Source organism: Crinia signifera, chromosome 1, assembly GCF_055691185.1.
Source record: "Crinia signifera chromosome 1, ASM5569118v1, whole genome shotgun sequence".
NCBI lineage: Eukaryota > Metazoa > Chordata > Amphibia > Anura > Myobatrachidae > Crinia > Crinia signifera.
The window spans coordinates 383,075,613-383,099,283 of NC_139217.1; the positions used below are offsets into that span (position 1 = coordinate 383,075,613).

Below are 23,671 nucleotides of genomic sequence, written 5' to 3' on the forward strand. Positions count from 1 at the left end.
TGCTCAAACGAGAAAACTGAGCGGCTTTCACGTGAAAGTCACCCAGTGTGTATGGGCCTTTAGTGACCTCCTAATTGTGCAAAAAATGCTTTTGTTTAACAGGACATGGATGTACTAACAAAATGCTACATTTTCAGTATTATGTTTACTAAATGTAATAATAACAATCATAATATTACTTTTAAATCACTATTTACTGCTAATAATAATCATGGTGATAGTCACTGTCACCTGTGTGAATTGAAACTATTTTGAGAATTAGTAATACCCTTCCAACCCCTTACCATCAGAGCTGCTGCTTTCTCCGTCTGTCGTCAGGATTAACCTCACTAGTCATACTTGTGCATGAAATAAATTCTAATGCATCAAAAAGAGATCATAGGATCAACATCACAATGCGGTCTTGCATACAGAATTGAAAAAGGCCAGAACCTCTGGGAGCAGATCTAACAATAGATTCCTCACCAGCCTGGCATCTAGACCAACAGCTGCCAAAAACAGGTCTCAAGCATTTCAGAGCTGTCGTCATTTCATACTTCTGCCTCCCAAAAGACAGACTAGCTGTGAACAATATGTTACTGGCCAGGGGCAACTGCTGAGAGGTCATAAGAAATGGTGTACCTTTATGCATTGGAAATGTCACCAGCTCCACAATGTGTTAAACAAACAACCTTTTGGGGGGCTTTTATTTTTAAACAACTATAGACACATGTAGTCTCAATATAGTAATGTACTCCAAGAGTTGAGGAGCTCCTTCTGCTGACCTAAGCATTTAAGGAGCCATGGAAAGGAATCATTTTATAGGAGTCTATAAAAACTACTTTTTGTCATGATATGCGACCACAAGGCATGCTAGCATAGGGGCACTATCACAGTTAGGGGCCGATTTATCACAATCTGCACCCTCATATGAGGCTGTGCTTTGATAATATCGGCCAGATTTGCAATGCGATAATTAATTACATTAGACCTATGTTTCAATTATCGCATGCAGAGACAGAGCTGGCAAGAAAGCTGATGACTCTCCACAGCAGCATCAGGGTATTTTTTAGGTGAGTATGCTTGTGTGTTCATTGGACACACGTAGCTGATTACACTGGCCCTATCCATTCACTGCTCTCTCCGCATAGGGTACAGGGCCATAATGATGCGATTCAATGCAAATCATGTCATTGGGCCCACCTCGGTCCGCCCACTTGTGCGCTAAATAAGTAGGCAGTCAAGGGGGGTTGTGGGAGGAAGTGGGGGACTTCCCCACTGTTCTGGGAGGGCCACACAATTTTAGGTTAAACTATTATGTTTCTTTAATGGAGCTAGAGTCTTTTTTTTATGTTTTTCAACATTTCCTTCTGACAAAAGAAAGAGGTCTGGATCAGATCTTGATTTGTCATAAGTCCAGTGGAAATTTATGATGTCCAAAAGCCACATGAGATTGTGGTTGAGATGAACCCTCATTTCTAGTAAACATTTACTGCTTCTTGCTTCCAGTCTGTTAAAGGCTTGCCTGTGAGAACAATGCAGAACAGTCTTGTTAGTGTGAGTGGGCAGACCATTGTGTACTTAGAGGTCAGCTCAAGTAAGAACATTTGAGGAGAAAGACACAGCTGTGGTGACACACGCCTTCCATTTGCGGGAAGTGAAGTATGTGGCTCTGAATTTAGATCTTGGTTCTGAGCCTTGATGGTCGAGGCATGGAACCAGAACAGAAGGTTGTTGTCTGGGGTTTAGAAGAGGTGGGCGGGGTGGCATACACAGGATTTCAAACATGTTTCATCACTCAGTGATTTTGGCAATTTTGCCAAATATAATTTTCACCTGACCTGGCATTCCTACTGCAACATATACCGAGGTATACCAATAAGCAAGACAAAGGCATTTTCTCCTCAGGAAATGTGTCTACTTCTTACTCAACATGTGTTGAAGCCAGTAGCGTGAAATGATTGTCTGGGTATAAGCAGAAAGGAAGTAAATACACAGTCTCGGAAGGAATACACCACCTCGGAAAGAATAGTTTCAGCAAGTTAAGATGGTTTTTGTTTTTTGGGCTTTACATGCGGAAATAAGCTATAAGAGAATATGTATTGCATTATAAATGTATATAGTGTAGACAATATCCACAAAAGGCGAAAAACATCTCGCAATGTCAAATACCCAGGGTGACTTGCAGTAAAGATAATTGTTAGTATTGGGAATGAGACAATGTGGGATTACAATATTAAACTAATGTACAGTATGTTATTCTGTTGTACAGAAGAACATGGAACATTAGTGTAATCAGGAAAATTACAATATATGGCATCTCTCCCAAAGCACATTCTCCTTGACCATTCTATTATTCTCTCTGATAAAAATTACAAGCGGATTCAATTTAATTGTAAATCTTCAAATACCATGATAGAATTAAATGCTTCTGAAATGTATTCAATATTTTAGGTAGCTGAGTGCAAGCTGTTGTCTTAACAGGTTCTAAGTGGTTATTTTAACATGTCTTTCAATGCTACATTATAATACACTGTACTAGCTCGTTTTGCATAGACTTAGGGGCGTAGGGAGGGTGGCACTGGTGGAGCCCTAGCTTTTGGAGCCAAAAAGGAGCCCTGCTGGCCCTCTCTCCTCCCTCCTCCACTGTATCTAACTGAGGACAGGAGCCAGGACAAACTGGGGCGGTAGAAGGAAGGGGGGGGGGGTGTGCCACCTTGGAAGTCCTCCTGCACCTGTACTTCCTGTCAGGGGAGAGAGGAATAAAGACAATTTTACTTGGCTGTCTAAAGTTGCCATTGATGCCCTATGAATATAATTCTCAACCTGGGCGGGGGGGGGGATTCTGATCACACGGCTGCAAATTCACTGTTGTCAGCATTTGGGTAGACACTGCCCACTAGAGTGAAATCCCACCTTTCAAAGGAACGTGATTACTGTGCGGATAGATGTGTACACCTGTAAATCTATTCGCAGACGTGCGACTATATCCCAGAACCTTCGTAAGCTGCTCCCAAGCTAATGATTTTTCCACTGTGCACCAGTCATCGCAGGCTCAGAGTAGCAAAATAATTACTTGGTGTCTATTGAATACAGCCATAGTCAGGGCCAGATGCACTAAGATTCAAAAGTGATAAATTGGAGAGTGATAAACAGTCAGCCAATCAGCACATACCTGCCATGTCACAGACTGTGTTTGAAAAATATCAGGCAGGAGCTGATTGGCTGGTTGTTTATCACTCTCCATTTTATCACTTTTGAAGCTTAGTGCATCTGGGCCTCAGCCTGCTGCTGACATCAATGCCTGGGCATGCCTGCATATACCCTGACACTTCCCGCGTTTCCTCGGCACTCCCATGAAACGGCTGGTTACCACCAACAGCTGCCTAACTCCTGTTAATCACCTTGCGAATGGCCAGCGACCAAAAAAAGTAGCAGTTTCTCATCACTGGCCAGTGTCGCGCGCACATTGCGGCCCATACGCATGCGCAGTATATTGCTTATCACCTGCCATGCGAATTCGCAGCTGTGCAGTTCCGTCAGGATTACCCTCCTGGTCCCTATCTGCTTAGCAGCATCACTACGTCATTAGATTTATCTTAATCCTCTACAAATAAGAGATCCATATTGTTCATACATTTCATGCATTTTGTGACAATATAAAACGCATATTGGCATACGAGGTCTCAGAATAGAGACTGTTCTGTATGATTGGTCATTTTCGCATCGGAAATGTATGATTAGAAAAATACTTCTTTTAGCCTCATATCTGCACAAACACATTTGCAGCTGTCAGTTTCTCTAAGTTGTACATTCTTAGCATTGTTGGAAAGTTTGTCTGGACACAATAAGATTTTTGTGATCGCTCCCATAATTTTTGGCAGAAACAGCACGTTACTTTATCTGAATGTTTTGGTATTAAAAACATAAAGTCAACCATTTCAGTTATGCAGATGTTAAATCAAGGTTCTCCTGGAGCTTTCAACATTTGCAAATATGTAGATTATCATTTACATAAACATTTGTTAAGCAAAAACTGGATGTTCAGACATTTGTCCTGTACTAACATTTCACTGTAGATACATGTAGAGTAAACAGGCATTGTGCACAAACCGGACAGGTTGTTCTGGGGATTTGTAATCATTTTCTTTCTCTCCGTGTAAAGGGTTTGTGTTTAAGGCCTGGTACACACCAGAACGATCCTGATTGTTAGCAGATTGTTAGCAGATTGTGTGATGCTCGCACGATCTGTTGGGTGCACACAATCTGCTAACGATCTGCATCCAATCTGATCCCAATCCGATCTGAGTCTGTATCCAGTTGAATGGATCTTTTACAGATCCTCACTGCAGCAGGTAGGATCTGTAAAACGACCAAACGACAGCGGGGACGCGCATCGGATTGGAATCGGATCGGAATTGGACCTAAACATGCCCAATCTACATACAATCTGCATCCAATCGGTCGGAATTGGATCCAGATTGATGGAATTGAGCCCTAATCGTTCTGGTGTGTACCCCCCCTAAGTCTCTGGGTCAAATGTAATAGGGTACGATTTTTTAATACATAAAAAAAAATCGCACCCAATTGCACGTCACATGTGTGGGTTTTTTTGGACGAAAATCGCACATTTAATAGTGTGCAAGTTTTTCGCACAAGCCAGAAATGACTTGCGATTTCTGGTAAGTGTTTAGTAACGGGAATGTGCGTTTTAGTAGTAAAAGCTGATGTAACATGTGCAGAGAGAATTCGATTTAAATTGCAGTGTAAAAATAAAGCAGCCAGTATTTACTCTGCACAGAAACAAACCCCCCCCCCCCCAATGTAACTCTCTCTGCACATGTTACATCTACCCCCTGCAGTGCACATCTTTTTGTCCATTAAAGGAGTTTTCTTTTGCAAACCAACCTGAATTACCCCCTAAATGTATGCTCATATGCAAACACAGCTCAGCACTAACCCGTTCCCTAGTAAAACCTGTACTGATATACCAACGCTACCATCAGCATTAAACATATTCACTACTAAAAGAGCTAATAGTGTACGTACACACTCACAAATATACCTAACATCTATACTACTACTGTACTGTACTGATATATGAATGCTACTTAGCACTCCCAAATGCCCTGATTTTCGAGGGTCAGTCCCATTTTTTTTGGACTGTCCTGCATCGCACCCAGGGCCGGTAGTGTCCCGTGGTGTGGGGGACAGTTGGGAGCGCCCCCCCCCCCCCCCCCCGTCTGCCGCTGCTCAGTGCAGTTTCTTTTCACTTGGACAGAGGGGCTGGGGGCATAGCCAGCAGCTCACAGAGCTCTTGCCATGCCCCATTAGCAGCAAAAAAAGGGGCCATGCACAGCACTTCACTAGCAGCTGGGCAGCCCCCGGCTCCCTCCCTGTCCTCCCTGCACTGAAGAGATGCCGCGAGCAGGCACATAGCATCTCTTTAGCGATCAGTTTCAGCTCCCTCCCCCCAACTGCTCCTCGGTCCGTGGGACACTGCTGCCACCCGCGGTAGGGACAGCAGAACAGGATTGCATTGCAAAATGTGTTACTAGCGGTGGGATGTATCATCCCACAAGACAATGGACAGGGCTCCGAAAGGAGCCTGTCCCTGTGATGTGCTGAGCCGGAAACCGGGGGATCTGCGCAAGTGTGGTTAGCACTGACCCCCCGCCGACCGCACTGCCCCGGTGACAGTGCTTTCAGTAGCCCATAGGCTACAATGGGCTATCAAAATCTCAGAATGGCGATAGCCCAGCGATGCGAAACGCTGCTGCCAATGTTGGTACATCGGGCAGCTTCGCATCTCCCATAGAATCCTATGCAGGGGGGATCGCTGCAAGGATCAGAGGTTCTTGTTGCCGTCCCCCTTTGGTACATTAGGGTGATACTAATTATTTGTGGCTAACCCCCGAAAACGGGTGTTTTCAGGGATTTAGCCACAAATCTTATTTTATAAATGCCGCCCTCGGTCTGAAAGAGCTTATCACTCCATGATGCTGAAATTCTATCATTAGATAAAGCATCTGCACAGTATGTCAGTGTTAACTGCATCCACAACCTCTGTTCTCAGATGAAAGCTCTGAATACTGGAATGTCCACTTTGACACAATTAAAGATTACTACAATATAACTGTATTTAGAAGATTTCTGGTTTGTGGTCAGCCGGACCTCACATGAAGTTGTTATGCTGAAAATATCTGGATCAGTCCAACTCTCACGGATACATTACAGACGCAGCATCATGTGTATATATGGAGCAAGAACATGTCTGTTGGCGCTATGGATGAGAGCAATGGGTGTTATCTATATCCCAGCAGCCTTTGTGGTAGAGGGATGCTGCCCTCTGATTGGACAAATACTGGAAAAAATTACCACTAGGCGCTCTGGATATAGAAAATGAACCAATTACATATGCAAATATATAAAATTTTTATTATAAAACATGAAATATACATAAAAATAAACCTTAGAAGGAAAATATATATAAAGAAAAAATAACAATAATAATTGCTGGGTGCTTTATGCAGGATGTACCGGTTCCCCTCGATTTACACTTGTTTGAGACTGGAGCTTGTGGATCCTCAAGACGCATTTCGCTGCACACTGGGCGGCTTTATCAATTGGAATTGCAGCGAAATGCGTCTTGAGGATCCACAAGCTCCAGTCTCAAACAAGTGCAAATTGAGGGGAACTGGTACATCGTGCATAAAGCACCCAGCAAAAAAACCCAGCACGGAGACACCTGCAGCGGCGCACGAAAATCTAGGCAGGGTGAAATTTAATAAGATGAGAGATTTAGAAAGTGAGATATTTGGTAAGAATTCTCCAGTTTTTTTAAAGCGCCAATCATTTACACTTCAAAATCAAACTGGTTTTGTAGTGTCAATGATTGCCGCTTTAATAAAGAATGGAGATTTCTTACCAAATCTCTCAATTTCTGAATCTCCCACCCTATGACATATCCCCCCTTATTTCTATATTGGTCTATACATATTTATAACAGCAATCATCCATTTCACATCTCAACTCAGGTAACTCTTCACTTATCTAACAAAGCGGCAGTTTGTAATCTTTACTATTATGGTCATTTTAATCTCATAAGTGAAAATAGAAAATGAAGCAGACTTTGTTGTGTGCTGTTACATTCACAGGTAAATCCTCCTTAAAAAGGGTTCTGGTATAAATGGTAGGATATGTTTAGGACAAGAATCACTAGATCTACCACTAATGGTCGAAAGTGAGTGGGTCGACACCTACAAATGGTCGACATACTCTACATTGACATTGACTGAACATCAACACAAGCAAAAGGTCGACGCGAACATGGTCGATACATTAAAGCTCGACATGGGTTTTCCATATGTTTTGGGGTGTCTATGTCAACTTATGTTGACATGGCCACCGAATAAGTGTACCGTATCCCCTTGTGTATATGTAGTCAGGGGCAAACGCAGGATTTTCAGAAGGGGGTTTCCAGAGAGGGGCGGAGCAAAGCACGGAGATGGGCACTTAGGTGACCCAGTATATGCCGGGTCAGTTAAAGTATTATAGATAGACCAAATGTATATAAATAATAATAATAATAAACACATTACTCCTTTACTGTACAGATGGTGGGAGATGAGATGGGAGAAGGGGGCATTGGGCTGAATGAAGGGGCCCTGATACATAACTTCCAGGGTGGTAGAGGATGTATAATATGCAGAGGAGGGGTGTATAGTCGAGTGGGCATATTATTCATAATTTTCTGGTGGGAGGACAGCTTGCTTGACTGCAGATATCTTCAGTTAACGGAACTAGATTTCTTAGCTTTTAATGGAATTAAAAACTAGAGAATCCCACCTACCAAATGGTATTGGGGACTAGGGGATCAGAGTTCAGGAGGCAGAGCAATCTGCCAACGAGAATATAAAACTACATACCAGGTGTGTGGAGCTGGAGCAGTAACCAGCTGCTGGAGGGCTGATATCTCTGGTTCTGGGAACAGTAGCACAGTAGAGACAAGCTACTATAGTCCATCAAAGGGGGAGAGTCCCAACTTTCGGAATATACCCTCAGAAAATCTCTAAGTCAGACAGAACCTGAAATATCTGATTTTTTCTCTCCTTTAGAAGTAATGATGTTCTAGAAAACTATGTGAAGTTATATATTAACAATCTCTTCTCTGTTCATAGCCCTGATTGGAGCATGTGGTGGGAATTATACAAAGGATTCTGCCGTTATCTACTCACCGGATTTTCCAGACTCTTATGGATCAGGAAAAGCCTGTTATTGGACGATTCAAGTTCCAGGAGCATCTCTAATTCATTTTAACTTCACTTTCTTTGATATTAAAGACTCCAGAGATATGGTGGAGCTTCTGGATGGGTATACGAAGCAGGTTCTGGTACGCTTTGATGGCAGGAACCACCCCACACACGTCTTCAACATCTCATTAGATTTTGTCATCTTGTATTTCTTTTCTGATCGCATCAATCAGGCCCAGGGTTTTGCAGTTGTATACCAAGGTAAGGCTTTAAAAAAAATAACTACCACTAGCTTTGCCCCCTCAACTCCCAGGTAAACCATGTAGCACATACTGTACATACTTACAAATATTGTTCAGTGACGCCATCCTAAAATGAACATGCTGTCTTGCCGATATAGGGCCTCATTCAGACTGGTTTGTAGCTTTAACAATCCTTGCAAAACTACAACCCATGGCAGCAGCTTACCAGGTCCCTCCCCAGGATATGTACGCAAAGTTTTCTGAGCACATCGCTAAAGTGCGAGCACTTCGCTACACAGCAAATTGCTTGCACAGTACCAGCAGCCCCAGCCAGGCACAGGCTGGAAATGTTTTGGGTCACAGTGTGATGTCACGCAGCCACCGTGGTCCTATAGTGCGTACATACTGTACTAGACGATATGCCGATATATCATTAATGTAATCCTTAATGTGCATATCGTTAAGGAAAGGTTGTCTAGTGTGTATGCACCTTTAAACCTTCAAATATGTGCAATATGTAAACTCCATTATTGACCAGACCATATAGCATAATAAATGTGTGTCCTTTTCTCTTTTCTCATTGTCTCTATTGCCACCTCCTTGCTCTCCTGTGCATCTCTGACACTGGTGGAAGGGGTCAGAGGTCATAGCAGCTATCATTACATTCCAACGTAATGACATCATTTTTATCATCTTTGATTATATTATATAGATTGCATTTATTTACAGTGTTTCAACAATAGGAAAAGTTAAACAGAAACGTGAAATGTCACACTCCAAGAAGTGTGAATGAGATTATTCCGGAGTCAGGGGTTATCAGGTGTTATATGCATGCAATCTATCAAAATATAGTGCATATGGATAACATATATTGTACATATGTGTCTGTAGTCAGCATATTACATGACTAGAGGGTTTATCATGTATGTTTTAACAGCTGTTTAAAGTACACAGTAGAACAAGTCCAGTCTGTTGCTACCATAGAATGTGTGTAGCTGTAAAGTGTCCTGTCCCGTTGTTGGAGAATTTTAAACAGCATTTGAGGTGTAAAGTTTCTCTTTTCTTTGAGAGGGTTCTCCATTGTAGGGTCAATGCGCCCCTCCCTACCTATAAAAAGAGGGAACAGGCAGCTGTCAAGGACATTATTGTTTGGTATCTAAGGGTGTTATTGTAACAAGACTGCAGAATGATCCCATATTGAAAAGAAGTGCGGCATTCCAGGTAACCAGCCAAGCATAAATATCTATCTGTAAAGTCCCACCTGGCATGCGTTGCACAGGTTGGTTACCGAGGTTTCTCTGTTCCACCAGCAGAAAATGAATTCCTACTATTCTTCCACATTTACAGTCTGTAGTATTCATATCACATGGCCATGATAACTGCTATCATTCTCATGGTGTTTAATGTAATGGACATCTGATACACTGCCTGCTAACGCAGACAGGCACTTTATTATAAACTACTTATTCTTTATATTTTGTTGACAAATGCTATTTAGCACTGTTTTAGGCACACTGGGGAATTCAGTGCAGTTGACCAAGGCTAATATTAGTAACGGGGCCTGGTCTTTCCCCTTTCAAGCTGCAATGATAACCTTGACAGTATATAGAGGGACTTGCTATATTTTATTGCACTTGGGAGATGCTCCTGCAGTTTAATGGAAAACACTCAGAGAATGAGGCTACAAAGGATATTAGGTCATTATACTGAGCTGCTTGGTCAGAGGTTTCATATGCCAGTGATTACTTACAGTGAAACATACTGCAAACTTTTACACAAGCAGGGGTTAAAGTGAGAGGGAACTGGGCGGAACTGAGTTCCACCACCTCTAATGGTGAGGTGGAACATTTTAACCTCCACATTGGCCCAGCAGAGTAATACTCACAGAAAATAATTCTAATTTGCAGGGGGATTCCAAAAACCCTACCTATGGCCCTGTCTCTGCCTAATGGAGGTAGGGGAGCGGGGGTAATTAGGTGTCATAGCGAAATGAGTTCCCCCACCTCTGGATGACCACTTTAAGCCCTGTACACAAGTTAATTTTATATTTGAATTCATGTTTATGTGATTTATTGGGGAACAACTGTACTTATTGTCAGCAAGATGCACAGTGCACTGAATGTTCTAGTGCTGGAGCGCGGGAAGATCTGATGCTGAGCTCCATTCCCACTGCATGATCCATCATCGGAGTCCCTTCCCGGTGATTCAGGACTTCTCGGAATGCCTGTCTATTAGCTGTACACAGCACTCAGTCTGTCATAACCTGCCCAGCTTCAGTGTACATGATCTAGGAATGATATAAACATCCTATCCCAATAAGGGGTTAAATAACCTTTATTATACTATTCATAGGAGCACATCTATATATATCTATATATACAAATGCATTGGAATGTTAAAACATTTACAGTATGTCTGAGTGTTAAGGCAATTGTTTCATTCCAGTCTGTCACATAAAAGTGGAAGTGATTTTGCTACATTCAGGCTGTAGCTTTCAGATAACTGCAGTTGCCGGTTTACATAGATGCTAGCTGAGCTACAGTAATATGCAGTGTTGGATATTATTACATGTGCACTGCAGCCCCCAGTAAAAAACATCACCTCAGTGTCAGTGAGGCAGCTTTAGTCAGTGACTTGAAAAAAAGAACGGGTGACTGCGCTGGATAAGTCAATTAAACAGTTGTTGCCTAGTACAAAATACAATTTTAATCATAACATATAAACAAATAAGGAGTACAATTACTCCACAATAAAATCACAAAATATACTCCACAATGATAGTAACCAATGGTATGGCTAAAGAACCAATATTGGGGGAAGGTAAATATTGGGGATTGACTCCCCCTTTTTCAGACTGCAGCTTGACACAACTACTCAAAGTTTTTGCGCCTTCACTAGATAACTCTATTATCTTAACCTTCTTTTTCTGTAGTCAGTGACTTCACTTACTTCTCTCTGACTGGTAGTGACTTACTATCCTGTCAGTCACAGACACTACAAGCAGTTCCACTGTTATATTGGGAAGTGTTTTCTTCATGTGGGACTGCCGGACCTAGCTGCAGTAACTGGGAGTGTGCTTCCTGTAGGAAGCCACTCCTTGTTTTTCATGCAGTCTAATCCAGCTTTTATGGGCTGCAGCCAATGCAGTACATAGAAGCCTGTGTCTTGTGCATGTGGTCCCGGTGCCTGACAGATCTTTTGCACAGGAGCCAGGACCTGGCTGTCTCCATTCCTGGCACTGGGGTAGTGGCAGCCCCTTGAAACACATCGGTATGAGCTGTTACTGGTCATCAAGGATAATATGGATAATGCAATGATTAGCATTACTGCCTCACAACACTGAGGTCATGGGTTCAATTTCCAATATGAACTGTCTGGAGTTATATTTTCCCCATGTGTGCATGGATTTCCTCTAGGTACTCTGGTTTCTTACCACAATCCAAAAATGTACTGGTACTGTACTGGCTCCCACAAAAAATGTATCCAAGTGTGTGCATATATAGGGGAGACTAGGTGGGCCAAGTGGTTCTTAGCTGAAAAGAAAATTCTATGTGTCTGTCATAAAAAAAATGATGCCAATGCAGCAGAATTAAGGATTTAAGGATGGAAGGGGTTTGAATCCAGGGGTTTTGGGGCCTTTAAGTGCACATATGCATTTGATCTTTTTTTCTGAGGGGCAGCGCAGAGCACCAGCAGCACTTGGCTCAGGCACTTCTCGGCAGTTGAGGTTGTGCAGTTGAACAGCATGATTTTAGAGGTGCCTCCTCAGCCACGTCCACCCGCCCGCCCTGCACAGCGGCTGAAGGATTGCTTTATAGCAGATGCCAGCACAGTGCAGCATCAAAAGGCCAATCGCAGGAAACTCAGAATTGACAGTTTTTCAATCCCGGGGTATAATTAATGGCCCGGGATTGGCCTCCTTAAGCAAAATCACTGTATAATTTCTACTTTGTTTTTAGGAACCCCACTGTGTCTTTTGAGGAAGAGAGTGCTTTCAGATAAATATATTATTTGTTTAATAACACTGTCTGTGTTAGTCTGTCTGTGGCAAATTAATAGGAACCGTGGCTCTGTACTGCTCCATCCACTATGACACTCTTATAGCCTCCATACACGTGTCCTCTTTTATATTTGGCCTCTTTTCACCCAATTCCAATGGATCGGGCCGAGAAATCGGGTGAAAAGTGGCCAAATCGGAGGTGTGAAAAAAATCAGGTGAAAAGTGGCCACATCCAATCCAATGCACAGTCCCGTGGCCATCGGTCACAGTCGGACCAACGTCCAACCTTCAACTCAGCTCCCCCTCCCGGCAGCAGGGAACGGTATCGCATAAGATATATCATATGCAGAAAGACCACATACAAAATATTGTATGTGTCCCTGCCACCTGGGAAGCTCCCAGGTGGTTTGAGGGGCAATTACAAAGCCTTGGAGAGAGATAAAATGGACTTCGATAAAGTAACAACCAACAAGTTTCTAACTGTCATATTTTATACACAGCCTGTAACATGGCTGTTCGTAGCTGATTGGCTGGTACTTTATCTCCGTCCACTTGATCTCTTTCCATTACAGAGTAAATAGGACCCTATGTCAGTGTCACTTTACTTGTCTTTGTTCCCCTCATCACACCACGGAACTGCCCCTAATTTATGCAGTCCTGTCCTAACATGAGGTCACTTCCTCCCACAAATCAGAGACCCTCACTGAAATACTATTTACTGTGAGCATTATTCTGATATTAGAATATCATGGATGACCATAGGTTAATATACACTTACAGAGCCTTGAAAAGGTATTAAGCCAACATCCCATTTTCACACCCAATCTCACAGCCTGTACTTTTTTTTATTTTAGAATGTAATTTTGTTTTGGCAATTATTCATTTTCAGTAAATGCTAATAATAATAATAATTATAACATTGGATACAAGTTTCCCCCTCGCTCCAAAATCCTAGCAAGGGGGGAAACGGCGTGTCCCAGGGGTTCAGTTAAATACTGACCCTGCTCGCTGTCAAAACTCACAGAAAGCATTGAATACACCCCAGTGAGTTGGCGCAATATCTGCCCATTCCTCCTGTACATATTGCTCAAGCTGGGGCAGGTTATAAACTTGCCATCGGTAATCCTTATGCCCCGCCACTTTAATAACTTATCTAAACTTAACTAACTTATACTAAAATAAAGAGACAGACACAAGTGCTGGCGTTTCAATATGAATGTCAAATTTATTATTGACAACTATTTATATATATTGATCTTATAAAAGAGGGTGGCGGCCCTAAAGAACGGTCATAGAGAAAAGAAGGGTAAGATGACATCACACCATTCACACAGCGTTGGTGTTCAACTCTCCCACGCAACCCACCCGTGCGGATGGTGCAGCCCATCCCCTGTCCAAGGGGCATGGGCTCGTGGCGTATCATTGAGGGGAGAGCGCACCCCACTATCCTCATATCAGCATTTGAACAAGGACCGTTCTTTACCGCCGCCAAGAAGGATAGAAAAATAGGGAGGGAGGGTGGGGAAATTCGGACCAGAGAGGCAGATCACCTGACCCTCTGGCTATTCCTAACTGCAGTAACTCCTCCCCTGCTCCCTAATTGGCTATTTGCTGCAGCATCATAGCCCTCTTAACAAACACAACTTAAAGTGCAGGCATCTGGGATTCCTTCAGCAGTTTATGGCACCTCTAGCTTAATCAGCCCTCGGTTCTCTTTTGGGCAGCAGCATCAAGATGCAAGTATGAGGTCTCGGTTCAGATAATTTGGTGGATCCACTAAGGATATCAATTTACGTCTTCCTTTTCTTTCTTTTTAAAGTCACTTCATGTCTCTCTTGCAGAGTGCTTTGCATCATTGTCTTAATGAAAGACACTCTTCATCCCTAAGTTATTATTTTTGGAAGAAAGTTTTCTACAGTATTTTTACCCCATTCATCTTCCTATCAGCAGTGACAAGATTGCCAACCATTGCCACTGAAATGCAACCCCATAATATAATGCTACCACTGCCATACCTGGAGCGGTTTATATGTAGTTTGATATGTGGTATACATATTGTACTTGGCTATTGGGTCAAAAAGCTTCTTAAAACTGTCCAACACATATTGGCAGTGCTTTCTGAGTGGTGTTTTACATCTTTCCTCTATAGCTTCTTTATTAGGTTCTTAAAAAGTTTGTCAACCCAAATGTATTATGTCCTGCTGCACTGCAGTCTCTAAATTTGTGGCCCAATGCTGTAATGGCTTGCACTAGCTCCTCACTTTAGGGGACAGCCTAATACAGCCAATGTCATTTTTTTGTCACAGGACAATATATGCTATGTTACACAAATTGCAATGTTTGACAACTCTATCAAAATAGAATAGTACAATACTTAAAAGCAGTTCTATTCCTATGGTGTAGATATAAGAATCACGTAATGAACCTGAAGTAGCCAATGACTCTGTAGTATGCATTATCCTTTCTCTGATTAACTTTTATTTGTCTTTGCTTCAACAGCATTCAAAGAGAGAACCATAGAAAAGCCTCAATTATCCAACCAGACACAGACAGAGCTGATAACACAAACGTCGAACCTCAGCATCAATGCAGCACGCTCTTCAAAGATTCTCTACGTCATAACGACTAGCCCAAGCCGGCCAACTGGGCAAGTGCCAGGTAAGACACTTCCAACCATCCGATTTATCGTATTACTGATGGAAGATCAAGCACTGGGCGAATCAGCTGCAAAACTTACAATCTATTTTATATTGGGTCACATCAGTTACTGAGACTATTATAAGAATGTGATGGAGTTATCATTTGGTTCAGTATCAAGTTGTAGATGATGCATAATTATAAAAATACATATATCTGAGAAGATAAATATATGCTGCTCACAGTGCAAGGGAGAGATATAAATATTAGCTGTTGCACAACACTTAATGGATGGATATTTCCGGGCATGTCTCTGTTGTACTTTGGGGCCAATTCAGGTTGGCTCAATAATCTGCACAGATCACTGCTTACCGAGCGCCTGAAACGCTGCCCGTCTGAATGACACCCCACCACCACCGATTCCCCTCGTTAATAACATGCCAGGGGATGTGTAACTAAAACCCATCCCCTCGCATGCCTCTGGTGTAGGAGAAATCATTTGATCGTTGCCGACCATCGTATGGTTCCACCTGCCATCGCAAATAAAAGTCAACGGAAACTGACTTTCATCTGCAAGCGCCGGTAGGAAGACAGGACGGATGTCTGACGTCCTGTGACGTCAGCTGCCCGCCCCCCGGCAGGCATAGACCTGCCAATGTACCCATAGGACCCCCCAGCATTTTCATGGCTGTGCCCATAAAATGCTGGGCATTCTTATGGTCGATCCACATCCTCGCTGCTGTTCGCCCCTGGCCCGTCCCGATGCCTGCAAACGGCACAGCGACTTTGCAAGTCGCCAAAGCCATTCGCAGAAAGGGAACTGCACATGCGCATAATAGACCTTGCACATGCGCAGTCCCCAAAACATTGGGACGAGGCCGAACTTGCATTATTGCGAATAAATCAGAAACAGCCCCTTTATCTCTTTGTATTAAATCATAAAAGACATATGGGCCTTATTTTCAATTCATACTTAAACACTAATGTTCAGGATGCACCCACAAATATTAAGTATCACAAATATATATAAAACATTGGATACAGTCCCATGTATATATACTAACGGTCAATTTTCATTGATTTTATTGATCTTGAATCAATGCAAAGCTATATTGGTATTGAGTTTCAGGGGCTATAACACACTTGTACTAGCAGATGTTGATATTACTTTTTAAATGTTTTTTTAAATGTGTTTTTAATCTAGAAATGCAGCATTGATTTAGATCAGTAGTTCCCAAACTCTTTTAATTCACGGCACCCTAGAGCAGGGGTCCTCAAACTCTTTTACTCTGGGACCCCATCAGATAATAAAAGTTATTATAGGATCCCAGCAAGTTACTGCAGAAGGCCATCATGTCCAGTGGCAGCTCGTACCTTTTTGGGGGAGAGGGGCTGCCTCTGGCCACAGTGGGGGTAACGTGATTCAGATGCCCCCTCCCCCCTGTCGCCGTAGCCGCTGCCTCCTTTCCTGGGTCCCCGGTGCCTGTGCTGACAGGCGCCGGGACTGCCGCATGCGCAGTGCAAACATCTGTACTGCGCATGCGGCCAGCTTCTCTGGGCTGCTTCGGCAACAGCCAATAGAAGCAAACTGGGTCCTGGTGCCTGTACAATACAAATGACAGGCACGGGGACCAGCGCGTGCATGCACAATCGCCGTTATTGCACGGCAGCCCGCTGGAAGGTGTCCCAGAGGGAGGGAACACCTCCCAATGGGACTGCCTTTGTGACTGGCTGGTCGGACTTCCAAGAGGAAGTCACTGCCAGTCACATTGAAACCAGTGCAGTCTCACAGACTGCATCTGGCTTCACTACAGTGACGGATTTTACCTGGGGGGGCTGCAGCCCATAGGTAAAAACCGTTACTGATCACGTCACATGTGTAGTCAGCAGACAGCACATGCATGGCAGCATTGTGGAGGCACAAAGTGATGGGAGGAGTCTAAAATATCAGACAACTCAAAAGATCTTTCAGACTCCTTGAATCACTGACTGAGATTAGAAAAGTCATCAGCCTGATGGTCAGCAACATGGAGTCGCAACCCCACTTTGGACCCCAACTCAGGACCCCAACCGCTGCCCTAGAGTATCAGAATATTTTTCAGGGCACCCCTAGGCCAAATGTTTAGAATTTCAGAAAAAATATTAAAATAAATAAGTTCTGCTTATATGCCATCCTTAGGGCCAGTTATGTGGGGAGGAACATGATTCACTTCTGTTTATCCACATTTTTTATAACTGGATGTCACAATAACTGTTTTTGCCTGTTACATTGACCTTATATAATTTGCGATGGTCCCTGGACCACCAACCCACGGCACCCCTGCAAGTACTGCTTGATTTCTCAAGCATTCACAAATCTAAATAACTCTCTGCTGACTCAGATTTGCAGCGCCCTGCTACGTGAACAGGGCAGGCAGCTGACGGCACCTGCGTTATGGCGCCATTAACATGGGTATGCCCAGCGTTTGGATGGGAACGCCAATGAAATGCTGGGCATTCCCATAGGCGCGGGCCTTGCCCACTGCCCAATGCCCCCCTGCACTGCTCCGTGCAAACCAGACAGCTGCAAGACAAATCTTGTGTCCGTTCGCAAACGGAGCCTGCACATGCACATAAATGCTGAAGCGCATGCAAAGTTGCAAATCATCACTCCCCTGTGCAAACCTTTACATACCTTTAGTAGTGCTATGTTTTATTAAAACGATCTACGGTGTCAAAATGGGACCATGTTTATTTTTTATCACACTCACACTTGTAACTACCACTCACTTCATCAAGCATCAGGTATGTGGTGAATAAATCCATAATGAGAGCTTTCTATAGAGCTTTCTATAGAGCTGGGTGAAGCAGGTGGATGGGAACAGGACAGGAACTGTTTGTTTAAGTGTCACTAGACATAAAACGGGAATTTAAATTGCAAGTGGCAAGTCAGACATGACTGCACCATACAAATTCATGAACATAGGTATTTGAATCCATATGTAGCAGCCGCTACATAGGCCAGAGTTGAAAATTTGTAACTGTGAATTACATTTTTAACCCATTTTTTAAAAAGAACCTGAAGAAAACTATTATACAGATATTTATCTAACGATTGAACAGTCATAAAAAAATGTAACAGGAACATCGGAGAGCAGGAAAATTGCTTTGGTCATGAAAGGATGAAGACCGTAATGAGAACCCAATAAATACTGCTCAAAGGTGGTCAGGCCGCCTTTGTTTAGAAAAAATCACATAACCTCTAACGCATGTCATTCTTTGTAGCACTATTCGGTTTGTTCAAGTAGAGAGGCATGTAAAGGTTACATGAATGAATGAAATATGAATGTATCCTCTCTCCAGCTCCAAGTGTTCTGCCAGTCCTATTTTGCATTGTAAATCCTTAGAATGCTGCTTTATTTTTTCATAGTTCTAACTTCTGATGCCCCCATATTAACATGATGGGAAATGGTTTATAACTGCGTTAGCTTGTTGTGGCCTATAGACTTCATGTCATATGTTATTTATTATAATATCTGTATATGGGTCATAGACCACTGCCTATACAAACAAGTGTTATAATAATGCTAATGATAAAATTATACAAAGGCAAAACTATTTTAAAATGCCTGCCTCTTTATATATGTGCATACATAATACTGTAATATATATCTCCTATATATTTGGCTACATCTGTCACTCAAAGTGGGTGTCTGTGTCTATAACGCTCTGTTCCTGGACTTTCCTCTTAATGTGTGATTGCCTTCATCTGTGCTGAACACCTTTCTGAGAAATTAACCTGTTTAAAACAGGTGATGGCAATCATACATTAAGGGGAAGTCTAGAAACAGAGCATTGTGTCCCTCCTGGAGAGGGTCATGTTGGGAGGTATGTGACAGAGAACCAGCCCAGTGAGCCCACAGACAGTGCCAGACACCCAATTTTTTCATATTCATTGTCATGTGTCGACATGGACACCAATGAAGTGGCACACTTATGTCAACATTTACATGTGTTGACCTTTCTGTGTTGATTTTTTCTTGTGGCGATTCGCGTCACACCCCCCGCAACCCCCCCTTCCCGCGATTCGCGGCACCCCCCGTGACCCCCCACCTCCCGCAATTCGCGGCAACCCCCCACCGGAACCCCTGTGAACCCCGCCCTCCCGCGATTCGCGGCACCCACCCCCGCGACCCCCCCTCCCGCAATTCGCGGCACCCCCCCCCCCCCGTGATTCGCGGCAGCTCCAGAATAAAATTACACATGGAAAACACTGACATGGCTATGGTCGACAATGAAAAAGGTTGACATGAGTTTTTTAATTTTTTTTGTCATTTTTTGAATATTTTCATATTCATTCTCATGTGTCGACATGGACACCAATGAAGTGCCACACTTATGTCAACATTTACATGTGTTGACCTTTCTGTGTTGATTTTTTCTTGTGGCGATTCGCGTCACACCCCCCGCAACCCCCCCTCCGGCGATTCGCGGCACCCCAGCACCCCCCGCGACCCCCCCCCCCCTCCCGCAATTCGCGGCAACCCCCCACCGGAACCCCCATGAACCCCACTCTCCCGCGATTCGCGGCACCCACCCCCCGCAACCCCCCCCCCTCCCGCAAATCACGGCACCCCCCGCGATTCGCGGCAGCCCCAGGATTAAATGGCACATGCAAAACACTGGCACGGCTATGGTCGACAATGAAAAAGGTTGACATGAGTTTTTGAAGATTTATTTCATTTTTTGAATGTTTTCATATTCATTGTCATGTGTCGACATGGACACCAATGAAGTGGCACACTTATGTCAACATTTACATGTGTTGACCTTTCTGTGTTGATTTTTTCTTGTGGCGATTCGCGTCACAACCCCCCCGCAACCCCCCCTCCCGCGATTCGCGGCACCCCCCGTGACCCCCCACCTCCCGCAATTCGCGGCAAACCCCCACCGGAACCCCTGTGAACCCCGCCCTCCCGCGATTCGCGGCACCCAACCCCGCGACCCCCCCCTCCCGCAATTCGCGGCACCCCCGTGATTCGCGGCAGCTCCAGAATTAAATTGCACATGGAAAACACTGACATGGCTATGGTCGACAATGAAAAAGGTTGACATGAGTTTTTGAATTTTTTTTTTTCATTTTTTGAATATTTTCATATTCATTCTCATGTGTCGACATGGACACCAATGAAGTGCCACACTTATGTCAACATTTACATGTGTTGACCTTTCTGTGTTGATTTTTTCTTGTGGTGATTTGCGTCACACCTCCCCCCCCCCCCCCACAACCCCCACTCCCGGGATTCACGGCACACACACACACACCTCCCCCGCGATTCTCGGCACCCCACCCCGTGACCCCCCCTCCCGTGATTCACGGCACACCCCCGCGACCCCCCCTCCCATGATTCGCCGCAACCCCCGCCCCGTAACCCCCCCTCCCGCGATTCGCGGGACCCACCCCCGCGACCCCCCCTCCCGCAATTCGCGGCACCCCCCCGCGATTCGTGACAGCTCCAGAATTAAATTGCACATGGAAAACACTGACATGGCTATGGTCGACAATGAAAAAGGTTGACATGAGTTTTTGAAGGTTTTTTTTTCATTTTTTGAATGTTTTCATATTCATTCTCATGTGTCGACATGGACACCAATGAAGTGCCACACTTATGTCAACATTTACATGTGTTGACCTTTCTGTGTTGATTTTTTCTTGTGGCGATTCGCGTCACACCCCCCCCACCCCCAAACCCCACTCCCGCGATTCACGGCACACATACTCCCCCCCGCGATTCTCGGCACCCCACCCCGTGACCCCCCCTCCCGTGATTCATGGCACACCCCCCGCGACCCCCCCTACCATGATTCGCCGCAACCCCCGCCCCCGTAACCCCCCTCCCGCGATTTGCGGCAACCCACCCCGCGACCCCCCTCCCGCGATTCACTGCAATCCCTCCCCTCCCGCGATTCGCAGCATCCACCCCCCCACAACCCCCCTCCTGCAATTCGCGGCACCCCCCGCGACCCCCCCTCCTGCAATTCGCGGCACCCTCCGCGACCCCCCCTCCCGCGATTCGCGGACACCTAAGTTGCAATACAGGGCATCTTTCATACAATTCTAACCATATTTCTCATATACAAACGTTCACAAATTAAGGGGGCGCAGCCCCTTACGACGGTGTGAAGAGCGCCCGTAGGGCGCGATGAATCACCTAGTATATATATATATATATATATATATATATATATATATATATGAGTATAGTATGGGGGGGGGGCTGGACAGACCTAGCAACACAGGGCCTGGCTGGCCACCAGGTGTAAGTATGGGAGTGGAGGAAATTACTAAGCAGTATGGGCAATTCGTGATGGAATGGATTATGACAGGGGTAGCCAACTCCAGTCCTCGAGAGCTACCAACAGTAAACGTTTTCCAGATCTCCTCACAGAATGACAAGTGAAGTATTTAGCTCCACCTGTGTGTTTTTTTTACTATTTCTATTTCTGTGGAACTACAAGTTCCAGCGGGCCCTTTAATGCCCTGCATGCTGGGACTTGTGGTTCTCCAAGACTCATAGTTCCACAGTATTAGACAATGGATTTTCATTAGATTTTTTTACACAAAGATCAGCCAGGCTTCACCCTGTGCAGGTAAGTTTTGGAGGGGGGAACCCTTCGTTGGGGGGGTCCCCACTCCCCCAGGACCTCTGCCCAGGCTGACTGGTCGGTAGGGATGAATGCTTTGGCCTGGGGGGACTTGTATAAAAAGTCTCCCCCTGGCCATTGCATTACCCTGCTGGCTGGTTGGATCTGGGTTTTTTTTTTTTATTTCTTTTTCTTTTTGACTGATATGACTGATCCGTGCAGACTGCCTACACGTATATACAGTACGGCCGCTAATACAAATTCATACGAATGGATATGCCATCGGAGATTACAAAGCAGTCATATTTGACTGCTTTGTAAATTATCCCCTGGAACACGAATTTGCATACGACTAAAACAGCCATATGCATTTGTATTTATTCATATTAAGAATATGAATACGAAAAATCGTATTTGTATTCTTTGTAAATTTCCCCCCATGTATCTAATCCATGTATATCACTAATAGCTATAACACTATGAAGCTGTAGTGCTGAATTGCAGTGGCTACCTGCAGGCCACTGGTATAATGGGTAGATGCATTGAGAGAGCAGACAAAGCCATAAGTGCCACATTGCCCGCTGTATATTTTAGGTGGCACACAGATGTGTATATCTCTACATTTTCGCCACCGAATGCAGATTGCCTCATTACTATACTACCAATGCTTGAACAAATAGCTTCAGCCTGAATTTTGACAATTGAATATACCAGTCATTATATTAGCCATGACCATTGTGTATATATTGAACAGAAATGTAAATATAAGTACACTTATTATAAATGATCCATGTTTGATCCTTGTGTTCACTGAATCTCTGTTTTCTGTAGGTTGGACAATCTATGCACTTACAGCGCTTCTAATTTTGACCCTTATTGCTATATTGGTAAAAGCACTTCTTCACCTAAATATAAAGTAAGTTGATTGCATTTTTATGTAAAAGATTTATGCATTATTTAAGCACTCTCATAACTAATTAAACATGTTTTTTTTTTTAATTGCTGGAATATATATTATTTATTTATTGAAACTGATTACGATAAATGTATTTAACCTAGTAATGAGAATCAGACAGATAGGAAATGTTAGTAACCTTGAACATCAACATTATATTCTATCCTCACTACATGCTCTTACACAGAAAACCAGCACGTTTTACAGTTAGATGTATCATTAACATATTATGCATATGTGGCAGTACGGATGGTGTAATAGTTAGCATTACTGCCTCACAGCACTGGGTCCAATTACCACCATGGCTCTAACTGTGTGGAGTTTGTATATTCTCCCCGTACTAGCGTGGGTTTCCTCCGGGTACTCCGGTTTCCTCCCACAATCCAAAAATATACTGGTAGGCTAAATGACTCCCACCAAATTAACCCTAGAATGTCTATGTGTGCGGGATGCAGTTAAAATCCTGACCGTCAAAATACCGACAACCATTGACCGACGTTCAAAATCCCGACAAGGTCAAAATACGGACATTTAAAATCCCAACATGGTCAAAATCCCGACATGGTCAAAATACGGACATTTAAAATCCCGACAAGGTCAAAATACCGACATATAGAATGTAGACAGGTGAAAAGGTCAACATGACTTTCGGTCGCGAGGTCGACATGGGTTTTTCCACTTTTTGACCCGACATGTGCCATCCACTAGGGCATGGTGGGAGAATAAAATAGTGTGCCGAGCGCAGCGAAGCACCGTGCCCGAAGCATCGCAAGCGAATCGAGCGATGCGAGGGGCTGTGGTTGACTTCCAACTGTGTCCATGTCGACTGTGTTGACATTTGGGTCAAAAAACTGTGAAAAAACCCATGTCGACATCTCACGACCTGTCGACCAAAAGTCATGTTGACTTTTTCACCTGTCTACATTCTATATGTCGGTATTTTGACCTTGTCGGGATTTTAAATGTCTGTATTTTGACCTTG

General features: G+C 43.9%; 1 protein-coding gene across 1 annotated transcript in view; it reads left to right on the forward strand.

Moving 5' to 3' along the window:
• KREMEN1 (kringle containing transmembrane protein 1) overlaps positions 1–23,671 on the forward strand; it is a 156,046-nt gene that overhangs the window by 126,975 nt on the left and 5,400 nt on the right. The window contains exons 6-8 of the mRNA XM_083151487.1: positions 8,160–8,492; positions 14,973–15,131; positions 22,566–22,650. Of these exons, the coding sequence (XP_083007613.1) occupies positions 8,160–8,492; positions 14,973–15,131; positions 22,566–22,650 (577 nt within the window). The remainder of the gene's footprint in view (positions 1–8,159; positions 8,493–14,972; positions 15,132–22,565; positions 22,651–23,671) is intronic.